Source organism: Mesoplodon bidens (genome assembly GCF_964165515.1).
Source record: "Mesoplodon bidens genome assembly, chromosome: 9".
NCBI lineage: Eukaryota > Metazoa > Chordata > Mammalia > Artiodactyla > Ziphiidae > Mesoplodon > Mesoplodon bidens.
The window spans coordinates 82,985,490-83,009,375 of NC_138166.1; the positions used below are offsets into that span (position 1 = coordinate 82,985,490).

At 41.7% G+C, this 23,886-nt stretch overlaps 1 protein-coding gene across 1 annotated transcript in view; it reads right to left on the reverse strand.

Annotated features, from left to right (window-relative positions):
- Positions 1-651: 651 nt before the first annotated feature.
- The window catches only part of RBM28 (RNA binding motif protein 28), a 29,851-nt gene continuing 6,616 nt past the window's right edge, over positions 652-23,886 (reverse strand). Inside the window, exons 7-19 of the mRNA XM_081244921.1 lie at positions 23,190-23,376; positions 22,869-23,020; positions 18,778-18,844; positions 16,372-16,481; positions 13,681-13,754; positions 12,744-12,879; positions 11,697-11,761; positions 9,772-9,930; positions 7,740-7,889; positions 7,353-7,427; positions 4,212-4,471; positions 3,539-3,638; positions 652-1,088 (exon numbers count right to left, since the gene is read on the reverse strand). Coding sequence (XP_081101047.1) covers positions 954-1,088; positions 3,539-3,638; positions 4,212-4,471; positions 7,353-7,427; positions 7,740-7,889; positions 9,772-9,930; positions 11,697-11,761; positions 12,744-12,879; positions 13,681-13,754; positions 16,372-16,481; positions 18,778-18,844; positions 22,869-23,020; positions 23,190-23,376 — 1,670 coding nt within the window. The 3' untranslated portion in view covers positions 652-953. The remainder of the gene's footprint in view (positions 1,089-3,538; positions 3,639-4,211; positions 4,472-7,352; positions 7,428-7,739; positions 7,890-9,771; positions 9,931-11,696; positions 11,762-12,743; positions 12,880-13,680; positions 13,755-16,371; positions 16,482-18,777; positions 18,845-22,868; positions 23,021-23,189; positions 23,377-23,886) is intronic.

Here is a 23,886-nt window from a genome sequence, read left to right on the forward strand (position 1 = left end):
CAGTATTTTCATGGTCTCTCTTTTATCCATCTTTAAACCAATTAAGGGCATTTCTGAGCATTCATTAGTTTCCGAAGATACTGCAATGAAATAGCCATATCCCTAGGTTAGCAATGGTTCTGAAGAAAGCATCACTTATTATGTCACCAGACTGGACTGGGGAATTAAGAGCTTTGTGCTGTATTTCCAACTCTTTCTCTGGCCATGCTCACTGCTCTCTCCACCACCCACCACCTCTCTTGAGTCCTCAGGAGGAGGTGCTGGAAGAGAGGAAATGCAGGTTAGAACCACCCAGGCTAGTGTCTGTGGGCCACTGCCAACTGATTTCTAGTTAACTACCAACAATTACCCACTGATTTGGCAAACAATTATCAGGTGTTGCTCCTGGCCAGGCCCCACGACCTCAATTACTTTCCAAGTTTCTCCCACCCTCAAAGATTAGGTTGGAAATCATGTTTCTCTGCTCTTTCTTAATCGATTCCTGCAGTATGTAGGACTACATGCCTGAATTAGAGTTAGGAATATCAGAAACGTTTATAAATAATAAGGGATTCCCATATATTAGAAAGGAGAGTCTGCTATTCAAAAAGCCACAAAATATCTCATTTAGAGAAGCCACTTAACAAAATATACATCTTAAAAATTCAGCAGTCAAGAATGCTTTTTATAATTGTTTCCATTTGAGCAACAGAGAATTAAAATGGATAAGAATTATAAACACAACTTCACACAAAATACGCAAGAAGCATCACCATGTTTTTCTGAGGTTCCTCTTTGTGGTTATCTAACCACACACCAGGGAGGGACCAAAGTTCAGATGTGCCCTAGTCGCAGTGCCCCAAAGTGGCAGTGCACTCAAGGAGTTTCCTTCCCTCAGTAAATGACATGGGGGAGGCGGGGAGGCTTTACCAAGAAGCACACAATCCAGCTTCTAACCCAGTCTGCTACCATCATCAACTGTCAAACCATTTGCTCCTCTTTGCAAGAGGAACTCCTTTAGAAGGTCCCAATAACTTCTGCTTATACTGTTCGACCAGCTGGTTGAAGCGAATTTCTGTCTTGTTTCCCTTAGCTTTCTTCCTAGGTACCTACAAATGAAAGGTAGGGAAACATAAGGTAATCAGTTTCAAGCACTAAGTATTACCTTACCCTTAGGCCAGCCAAGGAAGAAAGTAGGTTCAGAGATCTTGTCCACCACAAGAGGGACTTCCAGACAGTGACCCCGCAAGAATCATCCATTGGTAAGAAATCAGACTGGGAGTGCCTAGGAGAAGGGCCCCACTAAAGTACCGAGTTTCAAAGGCCTCTCCCCCTTCAATTCCCAAATGTTCACACGGATCTCCTCCAAGATGAGTCAGCCCCAAGTCTGGATGGTCTTGCTTGTTGCCCTTTCCCTCACCAAGAATTACAGGGTTTCAAAGAGAGCTCTATAAGATAGTCTGATGGGTCAGAGGCTTCCCAGAGACACAGATTTCTTGAGTAGGATGAGAAGCTAATGCTCTTGTGCCCTTTAAAGAAAGGAACTAGGCAAGGAAAAAAAGAAAATTTGACTTCAAATGATCAAGAATGCAGGACCACCACTTTCTATTAAGAACTAGGGCCCCTTGGAAGCTAATGCCAGGGTTGACAAAGAAATAGATAAGTTGGGACATCCAGTTGTACTAGAAAGTAAGGACACTATCAAAGACAGGGTCATGTCAGAAGGACTCAGGCAGGAGTCAACCTGAGGGGGCTTCTGCTGGGCTCAGATGGGACAAGAATAATGACTGCATCTGACTGAAACACATCAAGTACATAAAAACTCAGGAATTCACAATACTAAAAAAAATCTTACTGGTCATCAGAGGAGGTTGGTAGGGCAACTCATTACTCTGGAAACTGATAAAAGGAAAAAAACAAAATCAAGCATTTACCCTGCCTTTCCTACACAAATGATATTTCATGGGAACCAAACAGTTGACGAGGGAAGATTCTCTTTTCCTAGAAATATTCTTAAAAAACACAAAAGCGGGGCTTCCCTGGTGGTGCAGTGGTTGAGAGTCTGCCTGCCAATGCAGGGGACACGGGTTTGAGCCCTGGTCCGGGAAGATCCCACATGCCGCAGAGCGGCTGGGCCCGTGAGCCATGGCCGCTGAGCCTGTGCATCTGGAGCCTGTGCTCCGCAACAAGACAGGCCGCGACAGTGAGAGGCCCGTGCACCGCGATGAAGAGTGGCCCCCGCTTGCCACAACTAGAGAAAGCCCTCGCACAGAAACGAAGACCCAACACAGCCATAAATAAATAAATAAATAAAGCAAAACTGTCAAAAAAAAAAAAAAAAGAGTAAATGCACTTCTTAAAAAAAAAAAAAAAAAAAAAAAAACACAAAAGCGTTGATAAAATTAGAAAATTACCATTCTGCAACTCGTATTGAAATACGGATCTAGATAGCAATCATCGGTGGGTGCTAAGACCCTTAGGTGGGAGGCTGATGGGGGAACTTTACAAGTGGAGGGATAAGGTAGACAATTCCTAAACTTACTGATGAATCACAGCATCACTAAAAATGGGGCAACCAGACACTACGTACCTTATGGTGCAATGCAACAGAAAGCACACAGCACCACCTATGAAATACTCTCGTCAAGAAAACTGAACTTGAATCTAATCTAGCCTCTAGATCTAACAACCAGTTTGTAGGCAACATGGGGTGTTAGAGGAACAAGTTACATGACAGCACAAGGAAGAAAGCAACTAAATTCAAAATGTAATACATTCTAAGGCTAAGGACTGGCTTATCCAACAAATTAACTGCATGGAAAAAAGTGGGGGTGGATGTAAGGAAGACTGGATATTATAGGGGAAAAAAAAAGGATTTAAGAGATTTAAAAACAAAGTATAAGGAATTCCCTGGCGGTCCAGTGGTTAGGACTCTGTGCTTTCACTGCCGTGGCCCAGGTTCAATACCTGGTCGGGGAACTAAGATCCCATAAGCTGCAGGGCATGGCCAAAAAAAAAATTCCGAGTATAACATGTGGACTTTGTTTGGAACCTGATTCATACTAACCAACTTAAAAAATGTATTTTTGAGGCAACTGGGAACGTTTTAATATGAGTTACATATTAGCTATTAAGAGCTTCTTATTAATTTCATTAGATGTGATGATGGCGTAATATGTGTTTGTGTATATGTGTGTTTAAGGCCTGATCAGCTCGAGATGAATTCTGAGATATTTTTCTGAGCAATATACCTCATTTTCACATGAGGCACATTTACAAGTGAAGTAGAATTCGCTTTAATATATTCACAAGGTGGGGTGGGGCGGGGGGTAGGTAAAACAAGATAATTGTTGAAGCAGAGTAAACAATACATGGGGTTCGTTTTATTATTCTCCCCACTTTTAGGACCGTATACCTCCACATCCTCTAAAAAGCTGCAATCCTGTACAGAAGTGCAATCCAGAAGCCCTTTCCTTTTGCACAACTAATCACGGCACAAGTGGCTGCCGACCCCGGCAGAGCTGTGCCATGCCAAAGCCTCAGGGCCTACAGAACTTACCTGCTTGGAAGATAATTTCTGCTTCTCTTGTTTCCAGTGGTTTATCTGGGGGTTTGGCTTCTTGGGAGGGAGAGGCTTCATTTTGCCTTTGTCCCGTAACCTGAAACAATATGGTCAAGTGTCACCCTGAGTTCCTCCTCTAATTGGGACCCCTGAGATTTTTCTCAGCCCAAAAGATAAAATGCCTTTTCTTACACTGGCTCTTTTGAAGCCCATGAGAAATCATGCTAAAAAGGGATACTGCAACAGAATGTCCTATGGCTCAACATCTGTATACTTGTCTTTTTGTTTTAGCTTAAAACCTCAAGGGAATCTCAAAAACCTTCATATACTTAACAAAAATTTTGTTAAGATCGACTTGACGGCACTCATCTGTTATCCCAAACAGAAACCTCACGTAGGTGGGCCTCAGCTGACAGAGGCCGCCATCAGGACAGGAGGAAGCTCTTCAGAAGAGAAAAATCGCATAAAAGCCCGCACTGGAAGGCTCCTCTGAGGCCCCCTCTGCCAGTCCTGTTCCGGCCTCCATTTGGTCCAAGAGTGACTCTGCTGGTGTAGAGATACTTCATGTGGGACTGGTGCACACTAAGCATCCCTTTCATCCAAACAAAGCCACAAAGAGGAAAAAGGGTGAAGCAAAACAAACCCTCTGAGCCGCCATCCTGCATCTCACCTAATTTTGGGGCCTCGGTGTGAGGGGAGCACCAGGACCTTTCTTCTCTTCTTCCCATCAGACAGCTCCACGTGCTCCACTTCGGCCTTGGTCTGGAACCCTGTCCACGAGACAGATCCTGTCTTCTCCTTCTGCTCCATGGGGGCCTTGCTTTGTTGATGCATGTGGTTCTGAGCTGTCTTCTGTTGCTGTTTTTTTCCAAGCTCTGGTTGTTCTTGCTGGGGCTGCTCACCAGTTGCCGACCTGGATTTCACTTTTTGCTGTATAAGACAAGAGAATGCCATTTAGTTACTGGGTGAGGTTTATTTGCTGGAAATACTCAGAAGAGGAATGAGCTGGTGAGAGAAAGGGAATTCTTCCCCCAAATAGTTAGAGACTATAGAAAAGTGAATGCAAGTAGTTCACAGGCCCTGAAATAGTAACAGATGGTTACTGGGTGGGGGACACAAAACAACCATTTCCCTTTCCACATGCAGAAATAGGGGAAAAGTACAGGTATGTCCAAAATGCAAAAGCCAGTAGAAAATAGGCCAGTAGCATGGGACAATTACCAAAGGTGTAACACATGTATAATGGGAATGAGAAGAAAGAAGAGAAATATTTGAAGTAATAAGAGCTAAGGATTTCCAAACTTAAGGACAGACACTAAACCACAGATCCAGGAAGCTCAGCCAAAAACCAAACAGGATATTAAAAAAAAAAAGAAAAAGAAAAAAGTACACCGAGGCATATCATATCAAACAGCAGAAAATCAAAGAGAAAATCTTGAAAGAAGCCAGAGGTAGGGAAAATACATTACCTACAGAGGAGCAAAGTTAAGATTACATTGGATTAAAAAAAAAAAGATTACATTGGATTTCCCTTCAGAAACCATATAAGCAAGAAGAGAATAGAAGGAAATATTTAAAGTTTGGGGGAAAAAAATCACCAACTTAGAATTCTTTACCCATGTAATTATCCTTCAAAAGTGAAGGAAAAACAAAAACTTTCTCAGACAAACAAAAATTAAAGAAATCTGGGAATTCCCTGGCAGTCCATGGTTAGGACTCAGTGCTCTCACTGCCAGGGGCCCGGGTTCGAGCCCTCATTGGGGAACTAGGATCCCACAATACACACAGTGAGGCCAAAAAAAAAAAAAACTTTAAAGAAATTTATCACTGGTAGACCTGCCTTGCAAGAAATACTAAATGAATATATTAAGGGAGGGGAAATGACAGGTCAGAAACTCGAATCCATATAGAGAAAGGAAAAACATTAGAGAAAAGATAAATGAAATGAAGATAAGGAAAAGATGACATGAGAAGGAAGACATAAAGTATGTTACAGATTTATTTTGCACTGAAGTGGGGGAAGAAAAAGAAGATTCATGTGAAATTAATGTAGTAATAATAACGTTATTTTGTCCTTTTCACCTCAGAAATCTAGATAGGCACACTGACACAACAAAGATCTATTATGTGCCTCTTATGTGCCAGTCTCTAAGTGGTAAGGGTACAGATGGACAGAATGAAGTGTCTACCTTTTAGCACTCACAGCCCAGTGGAGAAAGGAGACATCCACAAAGTAAAAAACTAAAAAAAAGTTTAAGGAACTTCATGAAGTACAAGTAATAAAGTCTTATCTCTTTTGAGAGAGGTGGGGAAATGCTACTTGTGGAATATGAGTATGGAAGCTGAGTAGAAGCAACCTTGAGTCAGGGGAGAGGAACACTTTTACACAGAAAGATCAGTATGTACATAAGTGTAGGCAACAAATAAGGCCAGCTGAATTTTTTTTTTAAGCCAGTAGCTACAGAATCACCTCTGACTTAGGCAGTAAATAATTCTATAACTACAATAATAAAGCTGCCTTGAATAATAACCAGAACTCAGGTTTTTCCAACCCAGGGCCATTGTATTAACCACTGATACTGCTCCTCTAAAAGTCATGCTCAGGGCTTCCCTGGTGGAGCAGTGGTTAAGAATCCGCCTGCCAATGCAGGGGACACGGGTTCGAGCCCTGGTCTGGGAAGATCCCACATGCCGCAGACCAACTGAGCCCGTGCGCCACAACTACTGAGCCTGCACTCTAGAGCCTGTGAGCCACAACCACTGAGACCACAACTACTGAAGCCCGTGCACCTAGAGCCTGTGCTCCGCAACATAAGAAGCCACCGCAGTGAGAAGCCCGTGCACCGTAACAAAGAGTAGCCCCTGCTCAGCGCAACTAGAGAAAGCCCGTGTGCAGCAATGAAGTCTCAACGCAGCATAAATAAATAAATAAATAAATTTATAAAAGTCATGCTCATGATATACACCATAAAGACACCAAAGCACTGCAAATGTTTGGTATATACGCAAGTTAAGGTATAATATCAATGAGATCTGTAAGAGTTATGGTGTCAAAAATAACCTGGCCTTCTATGTCCTGCGGCAAGATGGGTAAGAGAATGAGTACTGACTGTGCTGACTGTGTGGTAACCGAGACAACTTACACGCTGTTACCTCATTTAATCCTCATCAACCATGTAACACAGATGATGTTAATCCTATTTTTACAAACTAGAAACTGAAGCTGAGAGAGGTAATAACTTGCCAAGGAACTCAGAAAGGGGCAGAGCCTGAGTTTGAACACGAATATTCTTGTTCCCAAAGTCCCTGTTCTTTCCTCTATACTACACTAGATTAAAAACAGTACTAAAACCATCAGGCATCACACTTCTGGAGCCATCTAAGAAGAAAACAGAATTATGGAAGAGAGAGCTGAAATCTACAGGTAATGTAAAACTTAACCTTGGCTATTAATTTTGACACGTGCCATCACCAAACACTGCAGTACACGCACTGCTGACTGGTGATAACATCAGTCTGATTCTCCTCTCTCCTTCCTCCCCATTCTGTGCAGCTATCACAAGACAGGCCAGCAGAGGAGAGATGGCCTGCAGAGTTCTAGGGAACTAAGAGTAAAGGGTAACAAAGAACCTAACGAGGAAAAGACCTACTTTAAAGGAGCAGAACCACAACCTGAACAAAACAGGAGTTTAAATATGGCCCGAAAAAAAAAATGGTTCTAACTGAACCGTACACTTAAAAATAGTAAAGTTTATGTGTATACTACTACAATTTAAAAAACAAAGACAGAAAAAACATTTCAGTTCCGTACCAGGCTGCGCTGGATCCTCAGTTCCTTTATTTTAAGTTTCCTTCGATCTTCCAAAGAGAACTCCACTATTGGTCTCTGTGGCAGAAGGGGACAGAAAGTCATTCATTAGATTTCTTAATCTCTGTATGCAATGAGCTATCGTCCCACCACTACCCTCTTTCTTGCAAGTCAGAGGATGCTGCTCACTTCACTCTACTTAAATGCAAGGGGCCAGTTCTGCAAGCAGTCTATTCAGTTTAGTGTTCCTTCTAATCATCTTATCACCTGAATCACTGATCACTCCTCCAACGCCTTGCCACTCTTACCCACCATACAAACGTCAGAGGGTTTTCCGCAAATGGCCCTCAGAGGAACATGTTCCCCCCCCCACCCCAGGATGAGGCTCACCTTCTGAGGCCCAAAGATTTCTGGATTGTTGTTGATGTGGCGTAGGGCTGCCAGGGCATGCTCGTGCTCCTGGAACTCTGCAAAGGCATAGCCCAAGGACTGACCGTTAATTTTCCCATGAGCTCCTTTAAGGCCTCGCATTACCCGACACTACGAGTAGAACAAGAAAAAGAATCAGTAATTAGAGGCTAAAGATCCTTAACAGCTTCAACAAGAAATCAGGTTATTGGAACAGTTTTCATATATATATCACCATCACAAGAGTTTTACTGGAATAGCACTTATGAATGTCTGTTTTATTAGAATACACCTACGGAGAGTACAAAACGAGTTAAACAGATATTTTCTTGCTTTCTAAGAGCTTACAGACCTCAACACAGACCTACAAATAAGCATATAAATAAACTTTCCAAGGAAAAATTATAATAGCTAACTGTTGACACGACAATACACACAAGCTGAGAGGTACGTGGTACTTGAGGTTGTATAAGTTAGCACTGAGGCTAAAAAGCCATCTGTGGATCTCCTCACTGAAGAAACCACTCAGAAAGGAAATTACTGAAGAAGGGAAGGATAAGGGCCTGATGGCTTTACATAAGAAAGACAATTCAGGTGTGGGGAAGATCCTGCCCAACATATAGCCTCAGAAATACAGGAAGGAGCTTCAGCTGTCTTTGCTCAGAGCTCAGATCCTCTCTGGCATGATTTTTCCCTAAATCCTTAAGCTGTAATAGGCATCCTGGGGTGCCGAGGAACAGTAGGATATTTTGGGAAAACTGATTGTTTACGTGCTTCTACTCCTGGAAGCTGTAGTTGTCATTTAACAGAGAAGACTAGGTATTGGGTACACACGGATGCTGCATTTGGTGTGTGTCCGGTATCTACTCTGTGCCTAGAACTGTGCCATGTACTGTAGGATAATCAAGAAAAGCATAAAATGAGGCTCCTATCCTCAAGAGGCTTACTATCTTACTGAGACACGATATTTACACATATGAAAGAATTAAAGAGAAAATTCAATATAATGTAAATATTGTAAAACACACATACATTTCTCTAAATGATGGCAGGTGTTAAATGTGCAGACTCTTACTAAGCATTGTGGATGTTAATGAGAAATTACACAACTCACCCCTATGCCAGTAACAGTTGGACAGTTACCAAGTTTTACCAAGAGTGGTGTCGGCTACGTGCTGACATGTTCATATTCTCTCCTGGAATTCCCTGAATACCAATACCTTACATTTTGAAGAGGCTTTCCAGGAGTAGGAAAATAGTTTACGGTGATGAATCAGAGCAAAGCAGATTCATAATATTGGCTAGGTTACTTACTCAGTAAACACTAATCAAGAGATGACTATGTGCCAGGTATTATGCCAAGAACTGGGAACAATGAGGTAACGCCTGCTCTCTAAGAGCTCAGCCTGGCGGGGGAGGAATGACTGGCAGACCGTCACAAGACCTGTAGTAGTCGGTACTATGACAGAGGTATGCAGGGGTGTTGTGGTAGCAGAGGAGAGGTCTCTGTACGCACACAGAGCCTGACCAAGGCTTGGTGTGAATCCAGAGTCTGTCTAACGTAACTGCTGAAGACCCGGGTGGCTCTCTATGCTCACCACAGGGCACTGAGGACTCTTATTACAGGGTAAGAGCCTAAATGATAGTGAAATGCCCTTCTAAAGAGCAAAGCACACAGATTATTTTCTCTGCAAGAAAATTAACCTTACAGCACCTGGTATAATGCTGAGAACACAGCAGGTATTCAATAAATGCTTGCTAAATTAATTCATGAGGGCAGAGACTTCCTCACATTCTGCTGCAATTTGGTCAGATGTGAAAGGTAGTTCTTAGAAGAGGTTAAAAAAAAAATTTTCAACTCCATAAAACCACAAAAATCACCAAACTCAGCCTTGTCTGCTGACAGTGTGTCCAAAAGAAAATCTGTCAATCTGCCACACCACAGCCTGAACGAAATACTCGATCTGACCCAGGTTGAGTACCTAAGTTCTGAGTGGGCAGGGCCAACTCTCACCTCCTTGATGCGCACCCCCTTCTCCCCTCTAGTGGCATTCAGCAGCAGCTTTCTGAGCTGTTTGTCATCCACGGCCTTTGGGAGATTGTGCAGGCACAGCCTGGTCCGGGAGACAAAGATATTCTGGTCCTTGAGTTTCTGATGCTTCAGCAGCTCAAACTGAAAGAACAATAAATTGTTAACAATACAATCCACCCTTTAAAAATACAGGCTCATAATTCTCCAACAGGAAAGAATCATGAGGCCTATCCAATAACCACACATCTAGAAAAAAGGAGGGAAACCACCCACCCTGCAGCCTTATGATACTCAGCACAGGGAAAGAAAGGGTCAAGGAAGCAAGATGATGGTGGAGAGGTGATAAGATCATGGGCTCTGGAGTCAGACTGAATTAGAAATCCATCTCTAACTGGAGAAGCTACATAAAATTGTTTAAGCCTCAATAATTTCACCTACAGAGTAGAACTGTGGATCAAAATATAAGACCAATCTTTCAGTACTGATGTGAGGCTGCAATGAAGTAATACACATAAAATCCCAAGCTCAAACCCGGCCCAGAGGAAATAAAAAATAATACTGTAGTTAACATCTATGCCAAGCCCTTATCTACCCATCAACTCAAACTCATTACTTAGTCCTTCCTAAAGGAAATGGAATTTATTTAAGAATTCTTGATAGAATATTATCTCGTCTCAACTCTGCCACCTTGAGGCAAAGAAACGTCAATGGCCATAGAAACAAACCGCATCTAGACCCTCAACTATACTACACAAAGCACTGGTCCCAGGGCAACCTGTCTCTAAAGTGAAAGGATGACATTCTTCGCCTGATTTGTTTGTTAAAATTAGCTCAGTAGAAAAAAGTTTGCAATTAAATTTTTTCTTTTATCAAGTCTCATTCCTGCTGCTTCTTGTTTGGTAAAGGTACTAACAGATCACAAAATAAACAAATACCCTGGAAATGAATATTAAAAGGGCTATTTGAAGAGGTTATCATGCTTAAATTGAACAGTCTAATTTTTCTCCTAGGAAAAACTGTGCTGCTGTGAATTACAATGTGTATAACCTAGTGACATTTTTGCTAGAAAAATTCACTCTAAGAGAGAATTAAATGTGTCACTATCACATTGTGATCAGAAAAGGGCATACAATGCCCCCCAAATAACCATGATTTCCAGATGTTCACTACCAAAAAAAGTTGAGAACACTAGTCTAGAAACTGCACAGAGAAAAGACATGCTGCCTCTTGCTGTCACTATATTCTCATCTCTGTCCGTCATCTTCTGCACTTTCAGGTTCCATAGTTCATTCTGTTAATGATCATGAATCTTTACCATTCTAGGCTGGCTTAGCTTTTTGAAAGTAAGCTATATGGGCAAAAGTAAAAATTACCAGAACAAATATTGCCGAGCAGCAAAGGAACTCAATAGCATCAGTTATCAGTGGAAATCCCATAACATAGTTTTCCTACTGGAGACACCACCCTCCCCCCGTCAAAACAGACATCTTAACTCTCCCTTCCAAGACCCACATCTACAGCTCCGTCCCTACTAACTCTAGCCACCCTGACCTTCCTTTCTTATGTTATTCTGCATTTATACTGACACCTAATTATATACAGCCCGAGCCTCTAGGTATCTACTCCATGATCCAGAAACATACTATGTGGCAAACGTTTACTGCTGAGCATAAAATAAAGAATAAGACCCAGCTCTTATAATGGCATATAATGCTGACATGATATTATGTATAACGCTGGGTTAGTTGCTGTTTCACCTGTGTGCTTGTTTTCTAACAACAGTGTAAGCAGCACATGTGACCGATACTTGCTTGGCTCTTTGATGAGCATCTCTAGCATTCAATTATTATTATTTATGGATTTTATTAAGTCATGCAGAACATGAAGACTGGTGCCTATCTACTCACTCGTTCTCTTTTGGCCATATCAGCAGCACTCACACCCTCTGCAGCCTTCGTCCCAGCACGAATCACTGCAGAAAGAGGGAAAAAGGCCAAGACATCAGCAAGGGAATTTTCACTGAGCAATAAGAGGAATGTGATTTGAATGATGCAAGCTCTCTGTACAGGGCCCAGAGGACTATGCTGGCCAGGACATAGTGGCATCTGGGTAGGTCCAGAAATAGGCTACAGGGCTAAGTTCTTGTCTATGAGCTGCTCTCAAGGACTAAAACTCTGAACATTTTGTGATTTTGTTCCTCTCCTTCCTTTCTCTCAAAGAGTTTCATGTACATGCCCAAAGTCAGATGGTAAGGCCTAGAGAAAGTTCTGGAAATAAGTACATTTTAGGCATCTAGAATGCAAAAATGCTCTACCTATAACCTGTCCTTGGAATTTCAATGCACATGTATTTGGGAGCCATTACTAAGCAGTGAGATAAGCCAACCTAGAAAACAGCTACATCGTAACACAGGGCCTAGTCTCAAAGGCTAATGGTCTCCCATTTGCTAGTCCAGGCTGTGCAGCTGTGCAGCAGGTGGCAATATTGTGTGACCTACAGGAAAGGATTCTCTTTTATCTTAATTAAAGCTAATTCCTGATTATCTTTCTGACATTAAGGGAAAGGTACTCAGTGCATATTTAAAATCCATGAGTAATCCAAAAGAGTAATTTTCATCATAATTTTCAACTTCTTCAGAAAACCTATCAGGAATGATGACAAAAGGCAAAGGTAATTTGAGTTTTTCCTCCCTCTTTGCCCTGCTAATCCTCTGACAAAAAGGTCTAAAGGCAAGCAGGCAGAAAGAAGAACGGGACTCGTTAATCCATGAACTGGGTGAAGCCTTCCTAACAGAAAGCCACGTCTACTAAAGTGGATTAACAATATATCACTGTTAAAGAGGACATAGGGTTTTTAATTTGAAACATGCCCCAAACATACTATTGCCAGGTCACTGTCACAGCAAGGGGCCAGCTACTCAGAAGCCTGGTTCCCATATCCCTGCCACCACTCACAGCCTTCTCGGGCCAGATAGAGGTTCCGGGTCCCAGTCGGCTTCTTCACCTTCTTTGTCCGGAGCTTTGCAGCCTCGTCCCGGGTCACTGCCAAGTCAACCTTAAGCTGCCGGCCATCCAGTTTAAGCCCACCACTCTGTAACAGATTGCAACCTCTCTTAAAATTCATGATGAGCAGAAACTAAGCACCTGACAAGGAACACCAAGGAAAGGGAAAACAGCAAACCCCAATTATACTGTGGAACCCAACCCCCAGGATGTTTTAGCCCAGCTGGTTGCAAGTAGATCCCTGAGCCTAACAGTATTTAGCACAGCTGTGCAAAGGCCACATGTTCATTTGTTTTAAGGGAGCTGATTAGTCCCAAAGTAGGCCCAAATTGAGGAAAATGATCTGGAAACTGGCAAATTTTTAGTATTCTAAAGAAAGCTAATGAAATGGTAGTATTAACTCTACTCAGGAGAATTTAAGAGACAATGGCAATACAGAGTAACTTATCTCAAAACAATTTACACTTGGTTATAGAAATCACAGACAAATTCTCCGTCACCCACACTTTCTCTCTCAAACATTTACTCCACTTCACAGATGGCCTTAATCCCTTCTTGTCCCAGTGTTTCATGTCATCAGCCTAGGATAGAGACTGACATACAGAGAGTGAACCGTAGATTATTATACCTGTTTCCTCACCTGTAAAGTAAGAATAATGATTGTACTTACCTTATATACACCTACAGGGCTGATGTGAGGATTAAGTAAAGTAATGTATGTAAAGCTCAGTGCCTAACACACGTGCCTAACACACACTACGTGCTCAACAAGTGTTAGCTTTATTGTTGTTATATCATTGACAATAATAAGGCTTTGTGTAAACATCAGATGCTGCCCCTGGGAGCCACTACTGCCTAAGTTACAGAGTAAAGGAAATGTCTTCCTTACCTCGGTCTCTGGAGAGGCAGCTTCGAGGCATTTCTGAGCCGCTTCTTGAGTCATGAACTGGGCAAATGCACAACCTGCACAGAGAGAAAAAACTAAGTAGATCCCAAACACCCATGGCCCACCAGGAATCCAAAGACAACACTACAAATGGTGGCAGCCTGACACAAAGTGGAGGAGGAGTAGCATCCTTTGGTTTAGTACTAAGAGACTTAACTAAGAAGCACTGTGTCAGGCCCTGGAGGTTCAAAGACAGGTAAGATAGCACACTTGCTCAAAATGAAATTTTATTATTACTTCCTTCACCTTTTCTAAGGCTTCTTAGAAACTTTAGTCTCACCATCCCACTCCTTAATAAGAAACATCCACAAGAAATCTAGAGAAATTCCCGCCTAACATTTAATTCAGCATCACTCTCTGCGTGCCTATCAGAGGACTAAAAAACTGAGGCAGCAACCACTGAAGCCTGAAATTAAATTACAGATCTCACTGTCATCACAGTCACTGGGAGCCATTATATAAGGACAGATCTACCTCTTGGAGTGAAAGTCCCTGGCCTCTATCCCACGAATATAGTGGTGAACCAGAAAGCCGTGAGCTCAACCCTTTTTTGTTTTGTTTTGTTTTCATGAATTCAACTCGACTCATGCTGTAGAATTTCCACACCTTTCACTGGTTAGAAGCAGGGCCAATCAACCCATCCTAATTTTCTGCTCTTGATAAAAAGCAGCTTATGTAAGAAAAAAAAGTTCACCTTACAGTAAACTCAAAAAAAAAAGAAATTAAGCTCCATAATATTTTGTTAGTATTCCTTTAAACTTTAATTATTCCCTCATATATGAAAATAATGCCATATCTCCTGGAGCTACTGGAGCACTGATCTTTTGCCCCTCTAAGAATGAATGGCAGCAGACTAACTGAAAGGACACCTGCGGCAGGCCAACCCAAGGGTCACCATCTAGTGAGGTCTTCCCTGCTTCCTCCAGGAAGAGCCAAGTGCCCGCCCCCCAACCCCCGCCGGTCCTCCACGCTCATCTCTATTACAGCACTGGTCAGGTGGCATCTTCCCCAAAAGACTTGAATGTCTCTGGAAGAGGGGCCATGTTTCTTGGCTATTTCTACATTTGTAGCACCTACCATAATGTTCAGCATAAGTAGATACTCAATAGGAAGAAACAAGTAATATAGAAAGAAATATGGGGGAAAAAATGTTTCTAACAGGCAGACTAGCCTGTTTGTCCAATATGAAGAAAATAGGATGAGTTCTTCTCTCTGAATGGGTAAGAATTTTACCATTGGAATTTCCAGGGTAACTACTGGGTTAAATCCTACCACCTTCCTAAAAGTCTTCAGACAATACTTAGCCCTTCCAGGCAGTGAAATAGCATGCTGATGAGGTACAGGAGGAGGTTGTGTGAGGAGGCAGAAAAAGTGCCAGAAAATTTTAGTACGAGCTCAGGAAAGACAATGCATTATGAAAAAAAATAATGGAAACTATGCCTATTAAGACCATTAACTCTCAGCTAACATTAACAGACCAAGAAAGAGACTGAGCAAGTCAACTACAGACTCCATTCTGAAAATGTCAACCCAATACACTACTGCACCCAGAAAGAGACAAAGGAGATCATCAAAGTCAAGCAATATCCTACAGTACTTGTAACATTTTATGCAATCCTAGTTGCCCATTTTCAGAAAAATTTACTAGAAATGGAGACGGTCCAAGAAGCACAATTGAATATCAGAGCTGAACGCACGTTAAGTGATTCGTTGAACCCACTCGTTTTACATGTAAGAAACTGAAGCCCACAGTGGTTAAATGATTGCCAAAAATCACCCAGCCGGTCTATGGTTTAGCTGGGATTAGATCCCTAATCTCCAGGAAGCAGTTCAGTTTTCTTTCCATTATACTACCTCATTTACATCTTTCACAGCTGAGTAAAAACCAAAAATGATCAAGTTTCATCAAACTGGAAAATAAGAAGGTTCAGAATGGAGGCAATGAATCCATAGATAGGCCCCAGAGAGCCCCAAAACACTCAGAAATGGCATTTTTCTGAGGACAGGGTTCAGAATTTTTGCTAGATCTCAAAGGAATCAAGAACCAGAATGAATTAAGAATTCACTGCTCTAGTAGAACGACTGCAGTTGATAAAATCAAAGATTATGAACGGGTGGAAAAGGTGCTTACCTAACAACAGTATATTAGAATGAGGAGTGGTCAACCTTTAAGCTCAAAAGAAAATAGCTTGAGGGGGGGGAAAAAAAAAAAACTAAGCCAGCACTCCTGCTACATAGTTTTCCTTCTGACTGTTGCCACTGCAACAAAGTTTCTGTCAGCTTCCACGTCTAACAAAAGCAACTGAAAGATATCCCAGCAATTTCAAGCAATGTGGAATGAGATGCTAACACACCTGAAATCCAAAGAACAACAAATGAAATTCATTACCCTAAAGTAAGTAAGCAAGAGCTTAAAAAGCTGAGACAAGATTATGGCTGGCAGCACCATTACAGATGCTGAGTTTGACAACATGGAAGACGACCTCAGAATGTCCTTGGTGCTTCTATGGATCACAGAAACCTGGATAATGATGGACCCCTCAGAATGGCACACACTATGCTCCCATGTAACCTAGTCAGTGCCCATGGCAGTGGTCTCAACCCTTTTGGGCCTGACCAGCTGACAGCAAATACCTTTAGAATGCTCTGTGTCTGGATGCAAGACAATGCGGACATATTTAAGATCTCCAAACTGCTGGAGGAGCTCTCCAAGGTCTTCTTCCTCTGAGTCGAAGGACAGGTTTCTATGGAGGACAATCAGGTCACAAGAAAGGTCAATTACAAAAGTGAGATCCTACCTTCCAGTACAAGGTGAGTGAGTCAGACATCAACTGGAGTGGTTCCCTTGCTCATAACCACCCTTCCCAGGGACAGCACCAGGGGGTGGCTCCCACTAGCCAGGCCTCCAGTGTATGACTCTGCCTATTGGCTGTAACCGACTGACCTTCCTCTGTTAATCAAACTCTCCTTCCCAGGAATATAAAACTTGAACAGACATATACAAAGACCAGAAGTTGTAGATACAGATTCACTTCAAAACAGCAGCATCCCACTTGAGGGAAACTTACGGGGAGCTGAAAATGTTCTATATCTTGATCAGAGTGATGGTTACACGGATATACACATATCCATGTATAAAGGTATATGTATATAGATGGTTATATACATGAAAAATGTCACTGATTGTACACTTACATTAACACACTTTACAGAATGCATGTTATACCTTAACGAGGGATAGAAAAAAGGATGGGTGTCTTCAGAGAAAAGAACACACAGCCTTCTGCAGCCAGGGTCCCAGAACCACCCAGATCTTCATCCCCTTCTTGAGGTCTGCTCTTTGACAGCTTTTGTTCTGTGAGCCACCCTAATGTTCATCCAACATACCAGCCTTTTCACTTAAACTGGCCAAACTTAGTTTCCCTTACTACAACCAAAAGATTCACAGACAGCTAATGAAAAGTCAAATGTCTCCTCTGTACTCCTATGAAATCCAGGTTTCAGTTAAAATTTTACAGAAGTCAGAAAATCCTTCAAAATAATAACTCAAAACCAAACATGGTAAAGTTTACTAGCTAAGTGCAAAAACAACAAAAAACTACTATTTCTCTCGATGGGATTAAAAAATGTTGGAAGGAGATTCTGTTCTACTAAATTTCAACACAGTGTAAAGATTCCTCTTTTCCCAGCTATGCACAGCCTTCCAGGGGTAAGAAAAACAGTCCCAAATAAATATCTACAATTTTACTTCTCTTATGCTAGTTAACAACCCCATAAACAGCTCTATCTTATGGAATAACCAAGATAAAAAAGATGTTCTGGAATAAGACATATCCTAGCTACATTATTTCTTCTAATTTGCCTCATCGTGGACATAGTTTTCTCTCTTCCATCCTTTACTTCCCTAAGTTCTTTTTTAATTAAAACATGTATAAGGAATGGTATTCTTGGTATTGAGGTCACAGGCTTCTAAGTGTGACATTCCTTCTTTCCTGTTACACAGAATCCTCTACAAATAGAAAATTATATAGAAATTACAAATAACACAGTAAAAAAAACATGGAAAGACATGCTATAAAGAAAGAAAATGGGACATATATACACTAATATGTATAAAATGGATAACTAATAAGAACCTGCTGTATAAAAAATTAATTAAATTAAAAAATTAAAAAAAGAAAGAAAGAAAGAAAGAAAATGGGCTACAGCACAGCATGTATAGGCTAAAATCATCTTTGTAAATATTTATGATGTTATGAACATGTGTGTGGGTGTTCCCCAAGCAGTGATTAAGGTTAACTTTTTGCTTATTCATTTCCTATATTTCCCACAATAAACATAAATTACTTGTATAATGAAACCAATCTTAAAAGACTATACAAGAGAATAAAATAGACATCTCTAAAATAAGACCCAAATGGCCCTAGCACAATGGTACTTAAGAAAGGATGAGAAGGCATACTTGAGGTATGCCGAAGATATCCCAACCTCCTGAAAACACCAACCTACTGCAGTCAGTAGGACTAAAACAGCAATGGCAACATGATACAACACCTATCTCCCTCCCTCAGTTTTCCAGGAAACAGATGGGATGCCTCACTATACTCTGGACATGACTGTAGAAGATAAGTGAGGCATGAAGAGAGAATTCGTTTGGGATAAGTGGTATCACCCCTCCCTAGCACTCACCCTAAAACAAAGGCCAGAAGCAAGATGGTTCTAATAGTTGAAAAACTGATCTGTTCCAAATGATCCCACCCCAATTACAAAGAATGAAATCTAAATGAGGACAAGATATAAAGACCCCTGCTATTTATCTTCTGTGTATAGTTCTGATTCTCCTACACATTTCTCATTGTGTGCTATGTTCCTAGGCAGATGTGCTAATGGTCTTCGATGCATCTAACTTTTTGGCCTAGCTAACAGAATTAGTGCAAAAAGAAGACGATGAAGAAAGGAAAGAAGGGAGGGAGGAAGAATGGAAGAAAAGAAACCTATGAAGGCAACACAAACAGCAGTTCTCAAGATAGAAAGTCATACCTGATAAAGACAGTTTTCCCTTCATTCACATCAGAGGGTAATTTCCTCTTCTTCTTCTTCTTTGAGACTTGTATATCCAGAGTAAAAAGAAAAACAAAAAACTGAAAAAGACTAGTACAAGCCTTACAACAAAGGCTTTTAAATATATAAAGATCTTACACAAATTAAGAACTCCAATTAAAAATGAACAAAGGATATGCAACTAAATATACGAAGATGCTCAAACGCACTCATAATTAAAGAAAAACACAGCACAAGAAATGAGATACTATTTATCACCAACAGATTGGCAACAACAAAAAAGACAGATGAAATCCATTGTGGTAAGGGTGTGGGGAAAAAGAGAGATTCCCATATACTGTTGTGACAGTGTAAACTCTCTGGAAATATAAAATGTAAACATTTGAGGAGAAAAAATATATATCTACATTCGCATACACAAATATACATTATATTCTACATAAGTGCATATACATTCATGTTTTTGCTTATAAAAGCATTAACTATCCTTAGATACACAAGAAACACTGGTTGTCTCTGGAGAGGGGCCCTAAGTGGCTGCGGATTTGGGTTTAAGGGAGACTCATTGATTTTAAGAATAGACATAGGGGCTTCCCTGGTGGCGCAGTGGTTGAGAGTCCGCCTGCCGATGCAGGGGACACGGGTTCGTGCCCCGGTCCGGGAAGATCCCACATGCCGCGGAGCGGCTGGGCCCGTGAGCCATGGCTGCTGAGTGGAGCCTGTGCTCCGCAACGGGAGAGGCTACAACAGAGAGGCCCACGTACTGCAAAAAATAAAAAATAAAGAAAGAAAGAAAAATAGACATATATGCTTATATATACACAGAAAATTTCTGGAAGGATACAAAAGAAATAACAGAGACTACTTTGGGGGACTACTGGGAGGACTGGTGAAGAACTTTTAAAGATCTTACATAAATTAAGATCTAACATAAATTTCTATATTACACCCTTCTGCACTATGTATATTTTTTGTACTGTATTTTTAATTAATTTTCTCTCATTATTATCCATCAGTCTTATAATTTTTTCAAGTGAAAGAATGCTAAGAGACAGCTGAATCTGGTTATAGAATGCAAGGTCTCTCAGTTCCTTCAGAATAAAAGCTTCTTTGCTTCTAAGGTGTCTACTATTCTCTCCTCACAGAAAAAGCTTATTTCCTCAGATTTCTCATATGGTCAAATCAACATGCCAGACTTACAGAAAAGGGAGAAGGGAGACCTGATAAGTGAATAAAAACCTCCACCCAGACAAACTAAAGGACCACTTACTGACTGCTCCTCATTCTGTAATGACCTGCCTCCCTCAATAAACTAGTTGAGTTTAAACCCAACATTCTTGATAAAAGTAGCAATATGGTTTGGTTACAGTTTTACAAAATGCCCCAGGAGGTCCTTTATCCCCATTTCAGTTCAAAATTGTTGTTTAAACTCCACCACTGCCACAGAACAGTAACAATGATAATACTAGTAGTACAGGGCATTAGTCACACAAATAATTTAATCTTCACAACAACCCTATGTGGTTATTATCTCCATTTTATAGATGAAGAAACTGAGGTATAAAGAGGTTAAGTAACTTGCCCCAAAGTCATACCTTAAGAAAGGAGCAGAGGGCTTCCCTGGTGGCGCAGTGGTTGAGAGTCCGCCTGCAGATGCAGGGGACACGGGTTCGTGCCCCGGTCTGGGAAGATCCCACATGCCGCGGAGCGGTTGGGCCCGTGAGCCATGGCCGTTGGGCCTGCGCGTCCGGAGCCTGTGCTCCGCAACGGGAGAGGCCACAACAGTGAGAGGCCCGCATACAGCAAAAAAAAAAAAAAAAAAAAAAGAAAGGAGCAGAGATAGGATTTGAGACCCTCTGCCAAACAAGCTATTATTGTGATTTCTAGGAAATGTGGCGCTTTATTTTCTTTTAACTCCTGTTCACCCAGTGTGTAGCACTGCAGGCACTCTGAATATTTGTTGTCTGAATAAACGAAGGTGTAGTAATAGTAAAAAAAAAAAAAAAAAAAAAAAGTACATTTTTCTCTCATGACAGGTTTAAAAATCACTGTCTCATGAAGCATCTATTCCAACCTTTCCAAAGAGCAAACACATGGGCATTTACATACAACATGGGAAGGGTGTGCACAGAAGTGTTCATTCATCAGTTCCAAACTGGTTCATCTACATTTTTAAAAAACTCTGATGAAAGTGCAGAAGTGTTTTTGTTGGTCTTTGCTTGTTTTCTTGCCAATCCTTTGCGACTGAAAGTAGTGGAGCCAGATCAAAAGCTCCTAGAGGGGCTTCCCTGGTGGCGCAGTGGTTGAGAGTCCGCCTGCCGATGCAGGGGACACAGGTTTGTGCCCCGGTTTGGGAAGATCCCACATGCCGCAGAGCGGCTGGGCCCGTGAGCCATGGCCGTTGAGCCTGCGCGTCTGGAGCCTGTGCTCCGCAACGGGAGAGGCCACAGCAGTGAGAGGCCCACGTACCGAAAAAAAAAAAAAAAACAGAAAAAAAAAAAAAAAAAAAAGCTCCTAGAGACCAAGGATTTTTTTTCTGTTCAGCCCAAAGTTTAACATTAGTAGGTGTTCAATAAATGTTTCTTTTTAAGCAAATGATGAGGAAAGGAGACTTGATTTGCTCAACTGAATGGAGTAGTGGAATGCTCAGACTGCCTCCGCCTCCCTCCCAGTGACCACTAAAGGCAGAAGATTTTATCAGTGGCCATCTTACATCGAACTTAATGAGACTCACACATTTTTTAGAAGATTGTTGGTGGCGGGGGCGGGGGGAGGGAGGCGCATAAAAATAAGATTAGTAGCAACAAAGGCAACTAATACTGTTGGGAAGGTACTCTCTGCAATGTCAGGAGATGGGGACCTCTAACATCCAATCACAGATGAAGTAATATGGAAACTAGAGGCAAGGACTTGACCAGAACCAGACAACTAGAAATGGAAAAGCCAGGACTTGAACCCACATGGTTTGACTCCTAAGCCCATGATAAAGGGCAGAAAAGACTGCTTAAGAGAACTGAGCCTTTCCAGAGAAGAAATTCTGAGTTCCGTACTTTGTTCCTATCATAATGGATTATTTTATTGTTGTTGTCAGTCTTCATCCTGGAAGGTGCCAGTGATTCAAGTACCTCTGATTCTGAGTAGAATAAACGAAGCTGATGTTCTGGGGTTTGCTAACACTGCAGACACACTTAAAATAGTACCTCTAATCAATGAGGGGAAAAAACACCATCTTTGGGCTTTCAAATCTACTCTGTATTATCTGTTGTTTACAGACAACAGCATGGATGGAAAAATACAAGTGTTTCCCTTCCTGAGTTTGTTACATTTAATAAAATGTAATTTTAGTACAGAAGTAAATAAATTAAATTAAGTTAATTAAATAGAACCCATTTTGGTGGTAGGATGCAATATCCTGTTTATCCAGTTATTCATTCAATTTGGGTAACTGAGAGACAGAGGCAGTGCCTCAGCATTAAGCTAGGTTTTAAATTCCCTAAGAATCTTAATCCTCAAACACGGTTCCAAACTCGTTAAAAAAAAACAAAAAAACCTTTAAAAGAAGGGAATATAGGGGCTTCCCTGGTGGCACAGTGGTTAAGAATCCACCTGCCAATGCAGGGGACACAGGTTCGAGCCCTGACCCGGGAAGATCCCACCTGCCGCAGAGCAACTAAGCCCGTGCGCCACAACTACTGAGCCTGAGCTCTAGAGCCCGCAAGCCACAACTCCTGAGCCCACGTGCCACAACTACTGAAGCCTGTGCGCCTAGAGCCCGTGCTCCACAACAAGAGAAGCCACCACAGTGAGAAGCCTGCGCACCACAACGAAGAGTAGCCCCCGCCCACGGCAACTAGAGAAAGCCCGCCCGCAGCAACGAAGACCCAACGCAGTCAAAAATAAATAAATTAATTAATTAAATAAAAAATTAAAAAAAAAGAAAGGAATATAAAGGTTTCATTTTCAGCATTTAAACATAAATTTGACAGGACACCTTAGGGTCCTATTTAAAAAGAGGACTGAGCTGAACTGATGCACATTTCTCAGTAACTTATTTTAAATTTAAGGCAAACCTTCCTCCTCTTGCTCTTCAGTGTTGGTATCACTCTGAGTGGTGTCACTCAGGTCCTCTCCACCATCAATCCTGTCTCTTTCCTCCAGGTCGCTGTTGTCATCAGAATGCTCCTCTTCACTGCTTTCTGCAGGTGCTGCCCTCTTGACTGCTCTGCAGTGGCACAGATCAGAACTAAGGTTCTGGGATGAGAGAGAGGCCTGCCTCTCCAACTTCACCACACACGTCAATTCTGCAATGACGGGGGCAGGGAAAGGTATTTTCCTCTCAGGGACAACCCTGAATCTTCCTCTGCTGTCTCAGAACACACTGAGCCACTTACCTCTTCTCAATTTGCACAGGCTTGGTCGGCTTCGATTCTCTATTCTCCTCCTCCTCCTCCTCTTCTTCTTCATCATCTTCCTCATCATCATAACCACCATCATTCTCCTCCTCCTCCATATCCTCTTCTTCCCTGCCATTCTCTTGACCTGATTCCTGACACTTAGGTTCAGGCCTCTTCTCCTCACCTACATACATAGTTGGTAAAGAAAGTTAGGAATTCATTTAGTATCCAAAACAAGGTTATTTAAACAAGAGTAACTAATACCCCAAGTTCCCAGTTCCTTTGGTTTTACAGAAGCTCATATATTTTTCTTACTGTACATAATAGGAAAAAGTATGGGGAAAAAAAAAAAGAAAACAACAAAAACCCCTCATCACTGAGATTCCCTCGGAGGCTGTCCCATTCATCAGAAGCCTTAAGGTTAACCTGGCTCAGCAACTGAGCCTCTGCAAACAGCCTACCATTGTGCACCATGGCCAGCACAATGCATGCTCTGGAGCCCAGCCATGAAATTTAATCTCTGTGAGTTCTGTTCTCTGAGCTCCTGGTGGCTTAAAAGCCAACTGTTTTCTAAATAAAAATCAAGTTTTAAGTTTCCCTATTTTTAATGTTCCATCACTCCCTATTATGAAAGCTGGGAAAGTACAGCAAGTAGTAGGGACAATGAACTTGGGCCCCACTCTTCACATCCACA